Below are 20,555 nucleotides of genomic sequence, written 5' to 3'. Positions count from 1 at the left end.
AAAGGGAGAATCAGTCCTGTGAACCAAGTCTTCTATCGGATTCGCTCTTTTCATATTCTCCTTCATCTCCTCCATAACTCTCTTCATTTGGTCCATTTCTTCCTTCAAGTATGGTACCGTTCGCGAAGTGGTGCCTCTAAACTGACTTCCGACTTCGGTATTCTCTCTTCCACCATGACCATCTGTTTGTCTTCCTTCACATTCTTCTTGTGTTTGCCTCCTCATATTAATCTCCATTCGTAATTCTTGGTTTTGGCGAGTCAACTCCGCCATAGCGTCTGCCATAGATTGTGCATGTTGGGCAGATGGCTGCATGACCGGCGCAGACTGGCGATCGCGAAGCGGGTTGCTGCTTCCCTGATGGCCTGGGCTAGTAGCCCTTGATCTAGTCCGAACCATCAACCCTTTGTCACGGAGAAGCAAACTGTAAAACAATCGTTTCCCACAGACGGCGCCAACTGATGATTCCTTGATTATCAGTGGGTTGATAAGACTTGAACGTTGATCTTCGGGCTATCTCCTGTAATACCAAAGACACAGAATCAGAGGGGACCGGTGAGGACCGGCCAAAAATCCTCCGATGATCAAGTTAGTTACTCTGAACTCTCTGTAACAAAGAAGTATTCTCTTAGAAGTAAGAAAAATGTCTGAATACCTTTTTCCTTCATCAAAGAAGCTTTATATAGTGTGTGTGGAACGGTTATCTGTTTGGTAACCGTTCCCAGTGTCGAGGAGTCCGGAGAATTGGGAGTAACCGCTGTGGAAGTTACCTAGGTCGGACGGGCCGATGAACTCGTCCATCCATAGTGAGGATGGACGAGACCTTCATGAGGAGCTCGTCCATTTTTAGTCCATCCATAGTAAGGATGGACGAGACCTCCAGGATGATCTCGTCCACTTTTAGTGAAAGACGGACGAGATCATCTTGGAAGGCTTGTCGTTCATAAATGACGAGTAGATCTTGAGGTATTAAGCTCGTCCATATACGGACGAGGGTCGCTGGTACGCTTGCAATTTTCTCCGCCTATTGTTGCTTCTGTCCTTGGACGAGACATATGGACGAGTTATGGACTTGGGATTATTTGTGACACCATCAAGCATGAGTTAGAACAAAATACGATTCAACATTTATGTGTGTAAAGGGATAAGTTCCCTTACCATCGCAAGGTCCCTCTTCAAGGACAGGAAGAGGTCATTTTGTGAGAAACGCCTGTAAGCATCCATGTCCTTAGGAAGGAGTATGGGCTGTTATAGGGATTTAGCAATGTATTCTGCTCGGCCCCTCTAATATTCTCAGACAGAGGCGTTCCAGGGAATTGGTGCCCCATCCACCTCGAGCCGAAGGCTCCAAGTACGCTATGCCATGCGTACTTCAGCTTTATCCTGCTCCTCACGGCTTTCCACGAACTGGGCCTTCTTGTCCCGAGGCTCTTGGACCACCTTTTGATGCTTTGTCCCTTGCTGAGGATCCATCTCGCCTTCCTCGAGTGACTCGACTGGGCTTTTCTTCTTCAAGTCAGGGTTAGGCTTTAGGCCGGGGTCGGTAGGGACTTGTGGAGGAGCAGGAGGAAGGTTGGAGGGAGCTTGGGACTTAGTGAGTGCCTTCGAGGTTGACCCCTTGCCCCTAGCACCCATGAGCTTCTTTAGGCTTTTATTGCCTTTGTTCAAGGCCATATATTATCTTCCTCTTCGTTGAAGGAGTTATCCGGGCAAGCGCTCACAAGAAGAGGGGTGCGAACGTCGGATTTTTTGTCTGACTCACCCTCGGCATCCGAGAGGTTAATCAAAGGAGCCTTTGGATTGTTTTCTTCGAAGTTGAACTCATCTATCTCCTCCTCTAATGAAAGGCGAGATGAGGCAATCTCTTCTTTAATAAATGCTGCTGCTTCGGGATGGTCTTGTGGAGGTGGCTGTGTAGCTGGTGGAAGGTTTTGTGAAACTGGCAAGGTAACCAGGGGAAGATCCCTTCGAGCCAAAAATCCTGGCTTAGAGATGTCAATCCGAGCTAACCTTGAACTTCCGGCTCTTATCGATTGGCCTATGTCCTGAAAGATGCAAGACAGAGGCTTGTAATCCAAGATCAGGTGAGCGACTCACAATTGTCCGTCCTCGCTTACAAAAATCTTCGACTTCAGAAGGTAATTAAGAGCCTGAACGTTGGTATGGCTGAGCCACGGAGCAACGTGAGCCTTATCTGCAAAACAACTGAGAAGGAAATCATGGTCAGATCGCCAAAAGAATATTTTCTACCAAAAGAAGATGAAGTGTCAAGTAAAAAGAATAAAGCTAAAAGGTTAAGTCCCCTTCCAAAGGGACTGATCCTAAAGGTACCACACCTGGATCTCCTACCCGAGTTGGACAATGAAGACCATCGCTCCATTCCCTTGAGGCAATCAGGTAGTCATCCTTCATACCCTTATTAGACTTGTGGAGACAAGATATTAGCCTAACGACCTCAGACTGGGATTTAAGGTAGTAACTTGCACTAACAAGCTTTTGGCACTCGTACTTGTGAACCACATCGTGCCACGTGAGCCCTAAGCCCATCTGCTCATTCAAGGCTTCTACGCAGCCCAAGACCCTAAATAGATTGGGGGCGCATTGGTAGGGGGTCAATCTATGGTTAATCAAGTAGTCTCAGGTTATCCTACCCATGGGAAGCGTCATTCCTCCTTCTATGAAAGCGATCATGGGAATGACGACTTGACCCACATCTCTATTGGTTAGTACTCGGTCCGAGGGGCAATATTCTAAAACCACCCCCTGTGGAATACGGTACCTAGCTCTAAAGCCCTCCATACTAGCTGGTGTGTCTACTAAACGCTTGAATCTACCCATCTAGATGAACTGAGAGGTCGAGGAGAAAGGCTGAGAGGAAAAAGGGTAATATAAAGAAATGAAAACTTACGGGTACTCGTATGACAATCTCTGAAACTTTCAAAGATTTTTTCAAAAGAAAACTTCTTATAGGAAATGACTACGGAAACTCTAAAGTTTGGTGCGTTTTATGAAGACAAAGCGCTGAAGTTCTTGAAGATTCGTAAAAAAGAAAGGAAAAGGGGGTTCCTTCAAAGCTTTATATAGAAGGAGAAGATGGAAGGGAGTACCCCCGCTCAAAATACTAGGAGAAACGTCAGCCATTGGATCTGTGTTTCGTCGTTGGATGCGGGGGACACAAAGCCGCCTGGAGTAATTAATAGCGTCTTGTAGACTACGAAGCGTCGGAAACAATCATGAAGCATATAAAACCGCACTCCCACACGTGTGAATCAAAAATCAGTTGATCTTATCTCTTAAAAATCAAAACCCCACTTTTTCTCCTCGGATGGGAGGGAAAAATCGGAATTTTGAGGAGCTATTGTAGGGACTAGGGCCCAAAATAATGTATTGGGCCTTGGGCCTTGTCCGATGACACTAACAAGTCCGAGGAGGAGGAGATAACTATTAAATGATTCCCAATAAAAGTCTCATCAGCGGGAGATGAAAGGAAGGAGATTCGTGGAGGAATTCCTCCTCGAACACGACGAATGCAGTCCAAATATGTACTATAGCAATTGAAATCCCCAGGAACATGTGTGACGGAAAGGAACTTGAAATATCTAAGGAAAAGCTACTACCACCGCATTAAATGCGTTGCAGCTACTTTTTTAGCCGCATTAATGTGGAAAGGACCTCTGAACAGTGCTGCCTTGGTTACCACAACTCACAAAAGGTTGAAAGGGGTGTCTGATGGGATGAATACTCAAGTAGGGATCCAGATAATCAACAAGTGTAGGGTCTAGATGATCAGAAAGGAACTATATAATGTGGAAGAACCCCCATGAGAAAGGGGTCATGAAAAACAGAGAGAGAACACTATAGCATACTAAACTATCTTAATATCCAACTGTGATCAGTATACAATAACGTTGGCCTTCTCGGACTAAAAATCCATTGACACCAATATCTCTTATTTTTGCTTGATTGTCTTTTAATTCAACATTAGCCGTTGCCCAATTTATTAAGACCTAGTTCTTTGACCCATACTCTACAAATTCACTGTATTGGGCTAATTGGACCAAGACTCTATACATTTTGGGCATGGGCCCCAAATCGTGTCCCTACATCTATAATTTCAATTGTTTTTTTCCATTTCAGTCATTTAATTTATATTTGTTTTAATTTCACCCATGTTGTGTCGTTAGATCTATAAAATATGTTGTTGTGTCATTAGATTTATAAAACAATATCTCCTAAAAAAAAAGATTTATAAAACAATATTGTCATTGGAAATTGGAAATAAAAAATAGAAAATAGATACATTTAAAAAACTATGCACTAACAAATAAGTTAAAAAACTAAGCCAAATGAAAGAAGAAGAAGAAACATGCTTTAAAGGATGTATATAGATCCATTAAAAAGTGTAATCCCCTAGTCTACTCAAGGTTGGTTGTTACCGTACTCTTTTACTGGTGAGTAATATTTTCTGTTTTGGATAAAATTTATGTACAATTTCCTAAATATTATATATTAAGGTTTTTAATTAAATTTAAACATGTGATCGAGTCAATATCAATACAAGACACAATGTGTTCTATTATTCAAAGGATAATTAAATTTTACTATGTGGTTCATTGATCAATACCAACACGTGGTTGAATTTAATTATGAAATCTAATGTTGTGTTTGATAATTTTGCATTTCTTTTAATTCACCGTGTGATGATTTATAAAATTACCACCCACTAGCCATACTATCACTCTAGCTAATAGTAGTAGATTAGCTCAATTTGGTAATTTTATTTAATTAAGTGCCTTATCGTTTAGCTAATTTAGAATGGTAGGAAGTAGCATTCTATTTTTTTTTTAATCCTCCATTTTCTTTGCTTTATTCCATGTTAGAGCAGTTAAATTTATTATTTAGACTATAACATAAATTATATTTTCTAATTTGGTGTAATTTTGATTTTGGTGGGTTGATGTCTAAAAATATTGATTTTAAGCCCTATCATTTGACATGGTACTATTTAATTATTGAGATGACATTACATGTTGTAAGGACACGATTTGTAACAACCCAAAATGATATTGGGTTCGCACGTAAATAGACCCTAACAATATCATTTATAGAGCGTGGGTTTGAAAGGCTAGGCTTTGGTCACCAGACAGTGGATTTTTCGTGGTGTTCATACATAGTTAAATCGTGTTCGCTCTATGAGTTTTTCTCCAGGAAGCGGGCTGGGAGGCTCTGGTTTTTGGCCATTTTTCCCAACCCCCCTTTCCGGATTGCTTGTTCCTCTTTTTATATTAGTCTGTACTCCTTCTCCTTCGTCCACGTGTAGGATCGACTTTTCCACGACTTATACTTGTCCCATCAGCCCATACCCAAAGTGGTTGGGGGTGGTTGTAAAAGTTGAAGAGCATGGCTCTGTCAGGTGCAGAATGCTTTATTGCAGTTCTGGCAGCCTTTTACTCGTGCTGTTCCGCACTGTAATCACTCTTCCTTTTAGGGGCATTTATGGCACGTCAAGCAGGAGCTTGTCCTCAGCCATTTCCTTAGACCGTCCTCGACTCTCATGGTGCGTCCTCTGCCCTGTATCTCCTCGGCGCAAGCCTTGGGCCTTAACATGAAATGGGCTGGGATTTCAAACTCTTTGGCCCCACACATGTGATTAACGTTAATAAGTGGATGCATGTGAAAATTGTTTGTTCGTTTAGATCCCTTAAGTCATATTATTTAACCTAATATATTAACCAAGTGATTACTTAGATTAATTATTCAGATTTAGGTTAAATACAAATAAATCATATCATGCAAAGATGTGGAAAAATAAATAGCACCACGATATGATGACCTAGGAAAACCAATAAAATGAACTGTTTCAAGGTTAAAACTTGGAGAGAATTTGACCTATCTATCCTCAAGGTAAACACATTCACTATAAGAGAATTGAAGTTTTTACAATTAGATTTAACCCTAAATCTATTGTTACCTCTAGTAGTAACTTACTGACACGACCAGGTACAAGTTCCGAATCCACAGACTTTTTCTCTTCTTGGATTTACACCAACACAAGCCGCCTTGCTTGTAACTTTGAGATCCCACTCAAAAGTTTTAGATCACCATCAATAATGATTTTGATGCAACAACTTCAGATCTACCGGATCTAATGATATGAGAATGATTTTCGACAGTGACTTTGATAGAGGAAGGCACAATACCTTTTAGATCTCATAAGAGCACCTCCAAAATCTCTAAAAATCTCTGAAAGCGTAGTTAGAGGTTTTCTTTACATACTAGAAGTGTTTCACTTGAAACCCAAAACGTTTAAGCAGAGTTCGGGCTGAAATAGAATTCTGCAGAAATTTCATGTGTGCGATTTTCGATTAATTGGATCTAATTTTTCAATCAGTTGAATTTCAAAGAATTTGAATTATTCTTTCTATAGCTTGTATTTTCTTGTGTTCTAACTTGTAACACCCTAAGCATTGTCTAATAAACTCTATAGACTCTAAGATCTATACCAAGACAAGTTGTGCTCACGATTTGTCAACTTTTCTAAACTTTTAGAACCTAACAAAAATAATATCGTTCAATCAATACTTACACAACTTATCAAGTAATATTAATTAAGGATATTGCAAATTATATTATAGAAGTGTTATAAAGTAATGTTAGTGCTTATCTCCTTCCGTATTGCCCTGGGGGTGTAGGAATTGTCACCCTCTTCTCTACACATTTTTCTATTACCAACAAAAAAGTTTTTATGGGAATATTGATTATCTATACTATTATTTAAGGGGATTCCCTTGTCTAGATTTCTCATTTTTTTAGTTCAAAAATGCCCTTACACCCCTATGTTTAAGTAGAGACAAAATTAAAGGACAATTTGGTAAAAATGCAACTCTAACTCCCACTAAAACATTAACTAAAAAATATGACCACTCTCCTATTAATTTTCAAATTGATTTATTCACTTATAAATTAGATTTTCAAAATAAAAAACACAGTTTTTTTTTTTACAAAATAGGACCACTAACAAAAAAAAAAAGACTAATCGCAAGCGCGAAGCGCGTGTGATGAGGCTAGTACCTATAAAAATTGTGGTATTGATGTAATATCAATTACATTGATTATTGATTCTCCAAAAAAAAAATTACATTGATTGTTTTCTCAAAAAAAAAAAAATACATGGATTATCATTTTATTATGTAAACCTTTTTACGGTAAAATATATAATAACCGTAAAGTTTTTTTTCTTTTCATAATAAAATTGATAATACTTATAAAAATTGTGATATCAATTACATTGATTATTTATTAAAAATTTACATTCATTATTATTTCATTATAAAAACTTATTATAGTAATAAATATGCAATGACCGTAAAAATATGCTTTTAATATTAAAATTGATAGTAACTATCAAAAGTATGAAAATTCTTGTGTAGTAATTACTAATTAGTATCTGTTATTATATTGATTTAGCATTATCATTGTGGGGCCCAAGAAGTTGTGGCCCTGACCCGTTTTTACATTGGGGCCCAAGGCCCGAGCCGAGGAGGGGTATAGCCGAGGACGTGTAGTAAAAGTCCAAGTAGTCCTGAGACATAACCGAGGACAATTCTGTTCTCGGCATATTCGAGGTCCCCTTGAAAGAAGGGGTAAGAGCGGTATAGGAACAGTTTTGGGAAAAGCCTAAAATATCTATGTTGATAGGGAAAGGGACACTGGATAGTATAACAACCAAAGATAAAGCGAAAGCTGCCATTACTGCCATTGAATACTCTGCACCTGACAGAACCATGCTCTTCAGCTTTTACAATCACCTCCAACCACTTTGGGTATGGGCTAATGGGACAAGTATTTGTCCTGGAAAGCCGAACCTACACGTGGACGTAGGATAAGGGATACAGGCTAATATAAAAGGAAAAGAAGCAATCCGAAAAAAGGGGCTGGGAAAAAAGGCCAAGAACCAAGGCCTCCCAGACCGCCTCAAGGAGAAGGACTCCTCGAGCGAACACGATTTAATTCTGTATAAACATCACGACTAATCACTGTCCGGCGACCAAGGCCTAGCCTTTCAAACCCACGCTCTACAAATGATATTGTTTGGGCCTTTTTACGTGTGAACCCAGTATCATTTTGGGTCATTACAAATTGAGTCCTTACAATCATATTTTAGCCAAAAAAAAAAAAAATAGCACGATCAAATTTGGTGGGCAGGTCTTCTATGAAAGAAAAAAAATTGGTGGGCCTGAGCTGGGTGCTCATTATTCTGTTTTTATTTAGGCCTAAATATCATTTTGGTTCTTATATTTTAGAGTTATAGTTAATTTGATTTCTACATTTTGGTAGTAGTTAATTTGGTCTCTGTTATTTTCAACCTGTGGTCAATTTGGTCATTGCCGTTAACTCACTAACGGAAAATGCTTATGTGGCAAACGGGTTGCACACGTGACATACACATGGCTAATAATGTTTAATTACTTAAAAAAAAATAGCCATGTCAACAATTTTTAAAAATAACAAAATCCACATTAGGAAAAAAATAATAAAATGAAAGGGTGAATTAAAAAAATTTCTCCTATTTTCCTTGCATTTTCTTAGCAACCAAACACAACACATAATCACAAAAATCAAATCACCCATCACACACTATCACTCCAAATCAAAATCAGTCCCACAATGAACCCAACAATGACAACTTCACTGTTACAAATTAGCCCAAAATCCAGCATGTGGAACTGGAAAATTACATATGCATAAGTGGAATTGATGATCCCCCAATGCCTTGAATCAACTAAAGAAAGCATCTACTTGTAGCGATCCAAAAGGGAGTCTTGCAATCTATGGAATCCCACATCGCCTAGGGAAGCACATGGGGATGTGCTTATAAGGAGTGACCTTCCTTTAATGTGTAGAGGTATTTTCCCCCACTGCTGTGTGCTTTGAAGGAGAACAAAACCGTGAGGGACATAGGCCCCAAAGCGGACAATATCTACATAGTTAGACAGGCTGTTACACTACCTACCATTGCCACATGCACCAGAACTATAACACTTGATCATAAACTCCAACTCCGTCTCAAAGTCAAAGTTCCTGAGCCACTCATTTTCCAACTCCTTTGATCAAGTGTGTTTTGGTATTATATTTGGGTTGTGTTTGGTTGCCAAGAATGTCTAAGAAAAGCTGGAGAAATAGTTCGAATTCTCCATTTCATTTTTTAAAACCTTATGTGGATTTTGTTATTTTTTAAAATCATTGACATGGCTTTTTTAGAAAGTAATTAAACATTTTTTTTATTGTTTTATTAGTCACGTGTGCAAACCGTTTGTCATGTAGGCATTTTTATTGACCTCAAGTTGAAAATAACATGAACCAAATTGATTGCTAACAAAACATAGGGACTAAATTGACTGTGGCCCAAAAATGTAGGGACCAAAATGCTATTTGCCTTTTATTTATTGTTTTTGTAAGACTAACTAGGGAAAAAAAATTTTGGGTTTATTTTTTGTTCTAATTTTTTTTATACCCAAAAAAATGTGAGAATGAAAACAAATTTTTGACATTTTTTTTTTAAAAAAAAGAAGAGTTTATTGGCAATTTCATAAAAAAAAAAAAAAAAAAAAAAGAATTGAAAATTGTGGAATTTTTTTTTTTTTTTTGATGATAAAAAAAAGGAGGGTCTCATGCGTGTGATAATTGACCTGACCTACTTGAACCCATAGTACTCATGGCATGGGACACTCCTAGGTGTGTTAGGGCTATCCATGTCATAACAAAGCATTTTAGCAAATTGTACAACTCGAACCAGACAACTTCTATACACGCAGGTGTGATCTTGTCTGAGAGTTCTACCACGCCCTATGGGCAAAAATTATGGGAAAATATTGTGAGCATATAAATGAGAAAAGTAAATATACACACATATATATATATATATATATATTTTTTTTTTCCGTAGGTAAGAGTCAAGTGCCAAATAGAATATCCACTATTTTTGGTTCTCAGGTTCAGGAAAGTGATAAAAAAATAAACAGAAACAAAAATAAATTAAATAGTGGATTAAAAGATAAACACAAAAATGAAAATGAAAACAAAATATGAGTGATTGGAGCCCTATGAGTAATAAAGAAAGGAAAAAGATAACAAATATCCTAAAGATTTTTTTTAGTAAACTATTTTAAGAAATTTTTATAAAAAAAAGAAAAAATTAATTAATGTTTTAACTTTTTTTTTTCTCCATAAAAGTTGTAGGGTCACGTTCCGCGACGAACCGCAGTAGTGTTGGGTTCGCACGTGAATGGGCCCAAACAATATCATTTGTAGAGAGTGGATTCGAAAGGCTAGGCCTTAGTTACCCAGCGGTGGTTGTTGTGGTGTTCATATGTGATTAAAGTGCCTTCCCCTTTGGAGTCTTTCTCTTGGAGGTGGACTGGAAGCCCTTCCTTTTTTGCCAGTCTTCCCCTTTGGAGTCTTTCTCCTGGAAGTGGACTGGAAGCCCTTCCTTTTTGGCCAGTCTTCCCAGCCCCTCTTTCTAGGTTACTTATTTTTTCTTTTATACTAGCCTGCATTCACTTTCCTTCGTCCACGTGTAGGGTCAACCTTTCCAACACTGATACTTGTCCCGTCAGTCCAAGACAAAAGTCGTAGGGAGTGGTTGATAAAGCTAAAGCATACGGCTCTGTTAGGTGCAGAGCTAGGTATGGGGAAGGTAATAAGGGCAGCCTTTCCTGGATATTTTAGATTTTCTTTCAAGTTTGTCCTTATACCATTTTTGCCCTTCTTCTTAGTGGAGCTTTGGGTCAGCTGAGGACTGTACTGTCCTCGGCTGCTTCTCCGGTCTAATTTGTGCTTCACGTTATTGAGTTTGGATTGTAACCCTCTTCGGCTTGGGCCTTAAGGCTCCCCATGAATAAATGGGCTCGGCCCATAAATCGTTGGACCCCACAATAGCCCCTCAAAACCCTGCTGTCCGACTTCCTGGTTGGAGAGGGGGTTTTTGATAATACCGAGCCTTTATTATAGCTCATTTAATTCAGCCCTTGACTGACGCTGGCAACTCTTTACCTGCCCAGGGAATGTACCAGTCTACAAGATATTCCCCTTGATTTGCGCACAATGCGTTTATGCCGTTTGGTTATCTGAAGCGCACCTTTCATATCTTCCCTTTACGAGACCTCCCAGGTTCAACGATTTTTGATGACGTGGGGGAATGAAACGGGCGTATTCATGTTTGCAGATTTCCTTGGAGATCTGAACTCATTAAGTACTCTTTTCTTCGTCCCCTATATAAAGAGAAGAAACAAGAATTGTTTCTCCCACAGATGAATTCCTTTAATCCCACCAAAATTTGAAACCCTTAGATTCCTTCTGGAGTTTACTCTTATTCTCCGGTTATACCTTAACCTGAAACACACTCACCGTAGTAATAAGCAATGAAAAAACTATTCCCCTCCCAGAAACACCATGTTCTAACGAAGCTCGAAATGACTCGATCAGGGCAAGGATGGCGGAGACTCAAGATTTGTCTCGCCTTTCTTTCAGCCAAAATCCGAAGCAGGGACTCGTCACGTCACATTTTTGGCGTGATTGAGCCGAGGACACACATCATCAGTACTACCCACTCTCTCATGAGCATATCTAATATAGCGCCAATGTGTTAGGAGTCAGGACTGGGGCAGGGACTAAGTGCCCCTGCTTCTTCCTCTTTTCGTTCACTGACGCCTCCTTCCGCCTCTCTTTCTTCCTTCTCATCTTTTCCCTCTTCTTCTCCTCCTTCTTTTACTCATGTCCTCCATCTTCCTCATTCATCTCCTCCATCTTCCTCATTCATCTCCTCCATCCTCTTCTTCCTTGTCCTTCATTTTCTTCTTCCTTCTCCTTCAACTTTTCTAAAGAAAGTTCTTCTCTCAATATGAGCAATACTGAGGCAGAGATTGGAGAGACTTTGAAGACGAGTTTAAAAGACACCTGACTGTTTACTTATCTGTATTGCGAATATTATTGTTGTTTCGGCAGTTTACCTTTTGTATAGGCTTGTTTAAGCCCCTCTTTGTACGTTGTAATAATTTTTCATATTAATAAAAATTGTTGTTATTTTACTTCGCATGTTCTGTTTCTATGTTTTTACAAGTTTACAAGCACTGCTCGGCACAATAATATAGCATTTGAATCAATGACAACTAAGGCCGAAATACTTGCTAATAAAAAGATGTCACCATAACTTTAATAGCATTATTTGACACAGCAATGCCTAACTGTGAATAACGATACTTACTCAAAACAATGCCGACATTAGAACTGGATGCTCTATGCGATGTAGGATATAATCATCCGAAGACATATTTCCCGCAAGAATGAACAACCCCCGTAGGCTACCAAATAGTGGGGTGTCTCGCCATCATCCTAACACTTTTATCGGCCTCAACATTTTAAAGTATTTGAGCCGAGGGCTTTCCCCATTTGAGTAGTGGGCGTCCCAATAGGTTTGAGTCCGAGGACTTCACAACGCCTTGGTTCTGTCCAAAACCTAGTTTTGTTACCCAGGTAGTTGGTTTCCCCATAGGCTTGAGTCCGAGGACTTCACAACGCCTTGGTTCTGTCCAAAACCTAGTTTTGTCACCCAGGTAGTTGGTTTCCCCATAGGCTTGAGTCCGAAGGCTGTAGTTCAGTTTCTCCCTTTCCTCAGGTATTTCGCGAAGTGCCGAGTAGGAGGTTGTCCTCGGCAACGGTTATTCCTCGGCGTGGGCCATTGTCCCTGGGCCCCCATGCAGAACGGGCCTGGGCCGCGAATTCACTAGGCCCACAACTTAAAGGGTATTTATGTAGTTTTTGGTCACGCAGTACTTTTTGGCGTCCCAATGTTCGAGGTGCACCTTCCCGAGACTCCTTTAATCCCATGGTTGCAGGTGGCGTTGGAGATTGAGCCAGAGCTATCTTGTCTGTAGCGTTCCTTGGGACGCTGCGTGAATTAAATGCCACCACCTTATCTCTTTAAATAAATAGGAGAGAAAGTTGCTTCACCTACGCACCAATTCTTCAGTTTCCTCCCAAATCACAACTCCCATATCCAGTGCTATCCCCCCTTAGCATAACATGTTTGAGGCGAGGGTTGGGGAGAAGAAACTCTCTCCGCCACAGAGGCGCCGTGTCCTCCTGAGACTCAGAATAGTGAGGTACGGGTAAAGGAAGTATAAATTTAAGAGAATACTCCACTTCGACAGAGGGGAAAGGGTGTTTCTCCCTCTTCTAGTCAAAATCCGAAGCAGGTTCTGTTCATGCCAGAATTTTGGTGTATCAGAAGAAAGATTCTCCGCCATCAGCGTCTCTGCCCTGTCGTAGGCAAATTTTTGGTGAAGGCTTCTCAACTTCCGGCTCCTTGCACCTTTCCTTCAGCAGTGTGAGGCTCAAGTTGGGTTTCTTTTGCTGCCTGAGTTATGGGCATATAAAGGCATTAAGGAAGAACAAGGTCTTGGAGCAGTAGCCAACCTCTTCTCTGATCCACTTCCTCGGCTTTATCTTATTTTCTTGTATCTTTCTTTCTTTTTGGTTATGTGGTTAGCTTTAGAAGCCAACCTCTCGTCTGTACTGCCTCTTCTGCTTTGTTTTATTCTCTTGTATCTTCCTTTCCAATTATGTAGTGAGCTCTGACATAAGCTGATTCTAGCTTTTCATTGTACGCTGTACTGTTTCTTTGTTTTAGTGAAAATGGAAACTTACTTACTTGTTTTGAATACTGTTCTTTTGGCAACACCACTTTGTGAATGGGTGTGCTCCATGTGTTTGTTTCTTCTCGGCGATATTTAAAGCAAGAACCCGTGAAATACAATCCAACTAATTCTAATTTGCCGACACTACCAGGCACAATAATAACAATTCATAGTAAGTTGAACTTAGGAAACTAACCGAGATAATGGTTGAACGTTCTGTAATAAGTGCGAGAATACTGTCTGAGAACGACAAATTCTAAATAATTCATCCAAGGGGATGACCGAGGGCAAACTAGAGAATTCATGTTGCCCCATTCCGTACTAGTCCCTTTGGTGTTGAGGATCCGAGGGCAAACTAGAGAATCCATGTAGTTCAGGAAGTAACCCAATTGTTAATGGAGAGTTTTCCTCGAGGAGATTCTAAGGTTCACGTAACGTAGTTTTTCCTTTTACATAGTTGGTTTCCCCAGAGACTTGGGTCCGAAGACCATACAAGGCCTTGATTCTGCCCAAAACTTGTATTGTCTTTGTAAGTAGTTGGTTTCCCCAGAGGCTTGGGTCCGAGGACCATACAAGGCCTTGGTTCTGCCCAAAACTTGTATTTTCTTTGTAAGTAGTTGGTTTCCCCAGAGGCTCGGGTCCGAGGACCATACAAGGCCTTGGTTCTGTCCAAAACTTGTATTCTTTTTGTAAGTAGTTGGTTTCCCCAGAGGCTCGGGTCCGAGGACCATACAATGCCTTGGTTCTGTCCAAAACTTGTATTCTCTTTGTAAGTAGTTGGTTTCCCCAGAGGCTTGGGTCCGAGGACCATACAAGGCCTTGGTTCTGTCCAAAACTTGTATTCTCTTTGTAAGTAGTTGGTTTCCCCAGAGGCTTGGGTCCAAGGACCATACAAGGCCTTGGTTCTGTCAAAAAATTGTATTCTCTTTTTAAGTAGTTGGTTTCCCCAGAGGCTTGGGTCCGAGAACCATACAAGGCCTTGGTTCTGTCCAAAACTTGTATTCTCTTTTTAAGTAGTTGGTTTCCCCAGAGGCTTGGGTCTGAGGACCATACAAGGCCTTGGTTCTGTCCAAAACTTGTATTCTCTTTGTAAGTAGTTGGTTTCCCCAGAGGCTTGGGTCCGAGGACCATACAAGGCCTTGGTTCTGTCCAAAACTTGTATTCTCTTTTTAAGTAGTTGGTTTCCCCAGAGGCTTGGGTCCGAGGACCATACAAGGCCTTGGTTCTGTCCAAAACTTGTATTCTCTTTTTAAGTAGTTGGTTTCCCCAGAGGCTTGGGTCCGAGGACCATACAAGGCCTTGGTTCTGTCCAAAACTTGTATTCCGTTTCTTAATTTACCTACTTCCTAAAGGTTAGCTCCTCGAATAAGGTGGGGGAAGCTAACTTGATGTTTAAAGCCCCTAGACTTGCTATGCCATTGGCACTACGAGGCGTAGCCCTTAGTGGGAACTTGTGTCGGAACAACAACAACTTGTCGCCGGTCGTAAAGGCATCCTCGTAGACCCTTGTTCGACAGAAGCTCAACTCCACCGCCGCTCAAGCTAACGCGCAAGCCTTCCCCACAGACGGCGCCAATTGTAGGGTCACGTTCCGCGACGAATCGCAGTAGTGTTGGGTTCGCACGTGAATGGGCCCAAACAATATCATTTGTAGAGAGTGGATTCGAAAGGCTAGGCCTTAGTTACCCAGCAGTGGTTGTTGTGGTGTTCATATGTGATTAAAGTGCCTTCCCCTTTGGAGTCTTTCTCCTGGAGGTGGACTGGAAGCCCTTCCTTTTTTGCCAGTCTTCCCCTTTGGAGTCTTTCTCCTGGAGGTGGACTAGGAGCCCTTCCTTTTTGGCCAGTCTTCCCAGCCCCTCTCTCTATGTTACTTATTTTTTCTTTTATACTAGCCTGCATTCACTTTCCTTCGTCCACGTGTAGAGTCAACCTTTCCAACACTGATACTTGTCCCGTCAGTCCAAGACAAAAGTCGTAGGGAGTGGTTGATAAAGTTAAAGCATACGGCTCTGTTAGGTGCAGAGCTAGGTATGGGGAAGGTAATAAGGGCAGCCTTTCCTGGATATTTTAGATTTTCTTTCAAGTTTGTCCTTATACCATTTTTGCCCTTCTTCTTGGTGGAGCTTTGGGCCAGCCGAGGACTGTACTGTCCTCGGCTGCTTCTCCGGGCTAATTTGTGCTTCACGTTATTGAGTTTGGATTGTAACCCTCTTCGGCTTGGGCCTTAGGGCTCCCCATGAATAAATGGACTCGGCCCCTAAATCGTTGGGCCCCACAAAAGTAATATTAAAATTTTTAAAAAATAATTTAAAATAATTTATTAATAATTACAGGAAAGGAATTCCTTAACATGACTCATTAAAAAAAAATATATATATATATATATATATAATATATACACGCGCGCTCGCGAAGGAGACAAGTATTAAACCCAATTTGATAGGATCCTGCCATGTGTATAAATTGCCACGTGGTTACATCAACGGGACCTAAGCCACCTCAGCTCTTATCTGCCACATTAGTTGGAGGTTGACAGTACATGTATGTAAGACACAAAAAAAAAAAAAAAAAAAAAAAAATTAGTCCAAAGAGTAGCTCTTCTTGGCTTTCTCTTCCACCAGCAGCAACAATTTTATGTTTTTGGGTCTCTGAACTCCGAAGTCAAATTCCAATGGAGGGTCTAATCCGGAGCTCTGCAAATTACGTCCCTCTCTCTCCCATCAGTTTCTTGAAGAGATCAGCTTTGGTCTACAGGGACAGAACCTCTGTTGTGTACGGTGATGTTCGGTACACCTGGAAAGACACCCTTGAACGCTGTACTAAACTCGCTTCTGCTCTTGCCCAGCTCGGAATTTCTCGTGGAGATGTGGTAAGTACTAAGTACTGTCTTTCTCAGTTTTATTCTTAATTTTCGCAGCACTTGATTCTATGTTGTTGTCACCTTTTACTTTGTTTATTTCTGGGCTTGTCTTTTGTTTAATTTATCATTGCATGAAAGAAATTTGAAGAGAAGTTCTATTAGAATGTTTTTGGACTTTAATTTTTTTGTTACAATTTAGAGTTCAACTCTTGTTGATTGTATCAAAACTTAATTATCAGGTAGAAACCCATAAAAAAAAATTATCAGGTAAAAAGATTTAAAATAAATCCTAATTAATATATTATTATAAAAGTACTATAATTTGGTTGCATAGACCTAAGAAAAACACTGAAATGCCTAACATCTATAATGCATGAATCTTCAATTAATTGAAAATTAGGGACCCCTCTAAGCTCTTTTTTTAACTAATTCAACAATGTCTTTCATTTATTGAGGATTTTTGGGGATATAATTAAAAATGTTGCTTCTTTTCATTCAATGCCATTACAAAAGAGGTAGTTTTAGTGAGGGGGGCATTGACTTTTGCACTCCCTCCCTCAATTATGTATAAATTGAAAAAATTAAGGGTTTATTATCTAAAGCTTGGCCCTCCTTGGAAAAAAATTTCCATCTTCACCGCTGGTATTAATTCATGATGAAATGATTGGATGATTATCATCAGATTTCAGTACATTTTGAACAACATCTTGATGGAAGCTTAAAAACGTATTTAGGCTTTTGAGACCTTGCGTTTCACTTTAAAAGGTATCAAATATGACTCATATCATTTCTTTCTTGGTTTGTTTTATTGTTTTTTTTGTTTTCACTCTTGTTCTATCCTTGGCACCCATTTTGGCAATGAGGAAATTGTAAGTTTGTTTGTGTTTTCTATGCTTGTAACAAGTGGGGGAGGACGAATCAAAACTTGATTCTTCCCATAGGGAGATCGGACAATGCCACTGAACCATAATGCTCTTGTTGGAAAAAGTAAGCTTTGTTGTGTATAAAGATTTCCATGCACTCCATCCCTCTAAAGTGACAGTACTCATTTGAAAGAACCTGACCTTTAATTCATATTTCCTCAAAGTTTATAATAGTAGTTCAACCTTTTCATCTGAAAGATAGATTACAAAAATTAAAGTTTTTATATCTAACTTTTCATAATTGATATCTTAAAATGAATAAGAGACTCTTAAGTTGAAAATGAATAAAGTGAGTAGCTCATAGCTGGTCATGAATCTATATAGTTTGCAACTCGATACCTGATGTTTAAGTGACCAAAAGGCGCCTAGAATATGTTTTCTTTTAACCAGCATTGCTTGCTTCAAGATGTATTGGCTTTTAAAGCTTGCTTCTGTCTCTCTCTCTAAATCCTACTCAGTTGGTTTTCTTTTTCAAATTTTCTATACCTTTTCCATCACAATTTCTTTAGTTATCTAAAGTGCTTGAGGCATCAATTATTTTTAAGTATTAACTATATTACTTTATTTCCTAAAATTTCTTTCTTTCTTTTTTACCCTCTCAGAAGCATGAAAGCACTCTACTACAATTAGCTAAGATCACTACATCCTTAATCTTTATTTGTGTTTTCGATAAACTTTTTACTCACCTGAGCAGGTTGCTGCATTGGCCCCAAATATTCCAGCAATGTATGAGCTACACTTTGGTGTTCCAATGGTAGGTGCAGTTCTTTGTACACTAAATACACGTCATGATTCGGCAATGGTATCAGTATTATTGAGACATTCAGAAGCCAAAATAATTTTTGTAGACTACCAATTTCTTCATATTGCTCAAGGAGCGATTGATATTCTATCCAAGACGAGGACCAAGCTGCCCCTGCTAATCTTAATTCCAGAGTCTGATCAATCATCCTCCAACGTTAGCAACACCATTTCCACATCAAAGAATCTGGAATATGAGAGTCTTTTACTAACCGGAAGACTTGATTTTGAGGTCAGGTGGCCAAATGATGAATGTGATCCAATCTCGCTAAATTACACTTCAGGTACCACATCAAGCCCAAAAGGTGTTATTTATAGCCATAGAGGTGCCTATCTCAATTCACTTGCAGTGGCACTTTTCAATGAGATGAGCTCAATGCCTGTATATTTATGGTGTGTTCCTATGTTTCACTGTAATGGGTGGTGTCTCACATGGGCTGTGGCTGCTCAGGGTGGCACAAATGTCTGCCAAAGGAATGTGACTGCAAGAGGAATTTTTGAGAATATTTCTCAGCACAAAGTGACACACTTGGGTGGTGCACCCACAGTTCTGAACATGATAATAAATGCGGCAGCTAGTGAGCGGAGGACACTTCCAGGGAAGGTGGCAGTCATGACAGGTGCTGCACCTCCACCTCCACATGTGCTATTCAAGATGGAGGAACTAGGATTTATTGTTACCCACTCATATGGTCTGACAGAAACTTATGGTCCTGCAACAGTTTGCACTTGGAAACCTGAATGGAATTCTCTTCCTCGAGATACTCAGGCAAAGCTTAAGGCTCGTCAAGGGGTTCACCATCTCGGCCTTGAGGAAATTGACATTAAAGATCCTGTTACCATGAAGAGTGTACCCCCTGATGCAAAAACCATGGGTGAAGTTATGTTTAGAGGCAACATTGTGATGAATGGATACTTGAAAAATTTGAAAGCAACACAGGATGCATTTAATGGTGGATGGTTTCGGAGTGGGGACTTGGGAGTGAAACACTCTGATGGCTACATAGAACTAAAGGATCGTTCAAAGGACATTATCATTTCTGGGGGAGAAAATATTAGCACAATTGAGGTGGAAGCTGCACTTTCTAGTCATCCAGCAGTTCTTGAGGCAGCTGTTGTGGGAAGACCTGATGATCACTGGGGGGAGACTCCTTGTGCATTTGTGAAGTTGAAGAATGGGTCTAATGCCAGTGCAGAGGAGATCATTAAGTTCTGTCGGGATAGATTGCCCCATTACATGGCTCCTCAAACTGTTGTTTTTGAGGATGATCTGCCAAAGACTTCAACTGGTAAGACACAGAAATTTGTTTTAAGGGAAAAGGCTAAGGCCATGGGAAGCCTTCCATGGAAGAGCATCAGTAGACTGTAATGCACCTTCAAGGAATTTGAAGGTGACTGTTTACTTAGTACCCTGTTCCTTGTAATTATCGTAACTAGCCGCGAACCTGCGCGTTGCGAGTGATAATTATTTTTATGGTGGTTTTATTAAAAAAAAATTTACAATTTAAACTAATCTAATAATGAGTAATGTATTTCGTAATTATATTTTTATTTATTATAGGAAAAATTATAAATGTAATATAGAAACAATCCAAAACACCAAAAAAGCGTAAACTAAAAAAAAATTAATAAAACTTAACAATGATTAATTGAACCAATATTAGGATAAAATTTTGTTTTTGATAATCTATTAAGGTTATTTCCTTTATAGAAATTATAATTTCAGTCGCTCAAAACATATTATCAAATAAACAATTATTAGCAAAATCTAAGAATTAAATTTTTATACATGCATTGTTATAAAATAATAATAATAATAAAATTAAAATTGCAAAAGTTAAAAATTTTCACCTATCCAATTATTTTCGTTTGGCTAACCTTTGCTTTTTTTAAAAATAAATGACATTATAGAGTACTTCTAATACAACTATTAAGAGTATTTTGTCCACCACAAAGGATTAGAAAATAAACAAAAATTAGTAAAGTCTCATAATTTAACATCTAAATTGAGCACTATAAAAAATCATGCTATGTAACAGAATAAATACCAAATTATCCAAATCATACTATGTTTAATTCTTTAGAACGCAATAGGATAACATTTAACAATCAAAGAGAATAAAAAATAAAAAAAAACAACAACAATTTAAAAAACAAAACTAAATCACATTAACCCAAAATAGAGTTTTAAAGAATATAAAAAATTATCAACCTAAAGTAGAGATGCAAGAAAAAAAATCCACCAAAAAATTTAGAGAGGGAGAGAGAGAGAGGGGA

General features: G+C 39.3%; 1 protein-coding gene across 1 annotated transcript; it reads left to right on the top strand.

The window, feature by feature from the left end:
• The first annotated feature begins 16,267 nt into the window (after positions 1 to 16,267).
• On the top strand, positions 16,268 to 19,791 carry LOC126710101 (butanoate--CoA ligase AAE1-like). The gene is made up of 2 exons (XM_050410482.1): positions 16,268 to 16,563; positions 18,172 to 19,791. The coding sequence occupies exons 1-2, from the start codon at positions 16,366 to 16,368 to the stop codon at positions 19,645 to 19,647; spliced, it is 1,674 nt and encodes a 557-aa protein (XP_050266439.1). The 5' UTR covers positions 16,268 to 16,365; the 3' UTR covers positions 19,648 to 19,791.
• The last annotated feature ends 764 nt before the right edge of the window (positions 19,792 to 20,555 follow it).

The sequence above is a fragment of the Quercus robur genome, chromosome 2 (genome assembly GCF_932294415.1).
Source record: "Quercus robur chromosome 2, dhQueRobu3.1, whole genome shotgun sequence".
Lineage (NCBI taxonomy): Eukaryota > Viridiplantae > Streptophyta > Magnoliopsida > Fagales > Fagaceae > Quercus > Quercus robur.
Note: the sequence above shows the minus strand (reverse complement) of the source record. Positions and strands in the feature narration are given on the sequence as shown.

Bases quoted from the DNA above. Each gene is read 5' to 3' on its own strand.
- LOC126710101 (XM_050410482.1), top strand. From the start codon at position 16,366: ATGGAGGGTCTAATCCGGAGCTCTGCAAATTACGTCCCTCTCTCTCCC. The intron at 16,564-18,171 runs GTAAGTACTAAG...TCACCTGAGCAG, and splicing joins GAATTTCTCGTGGAGATGTG to GTTGCTGCATTGGCCCCAAA.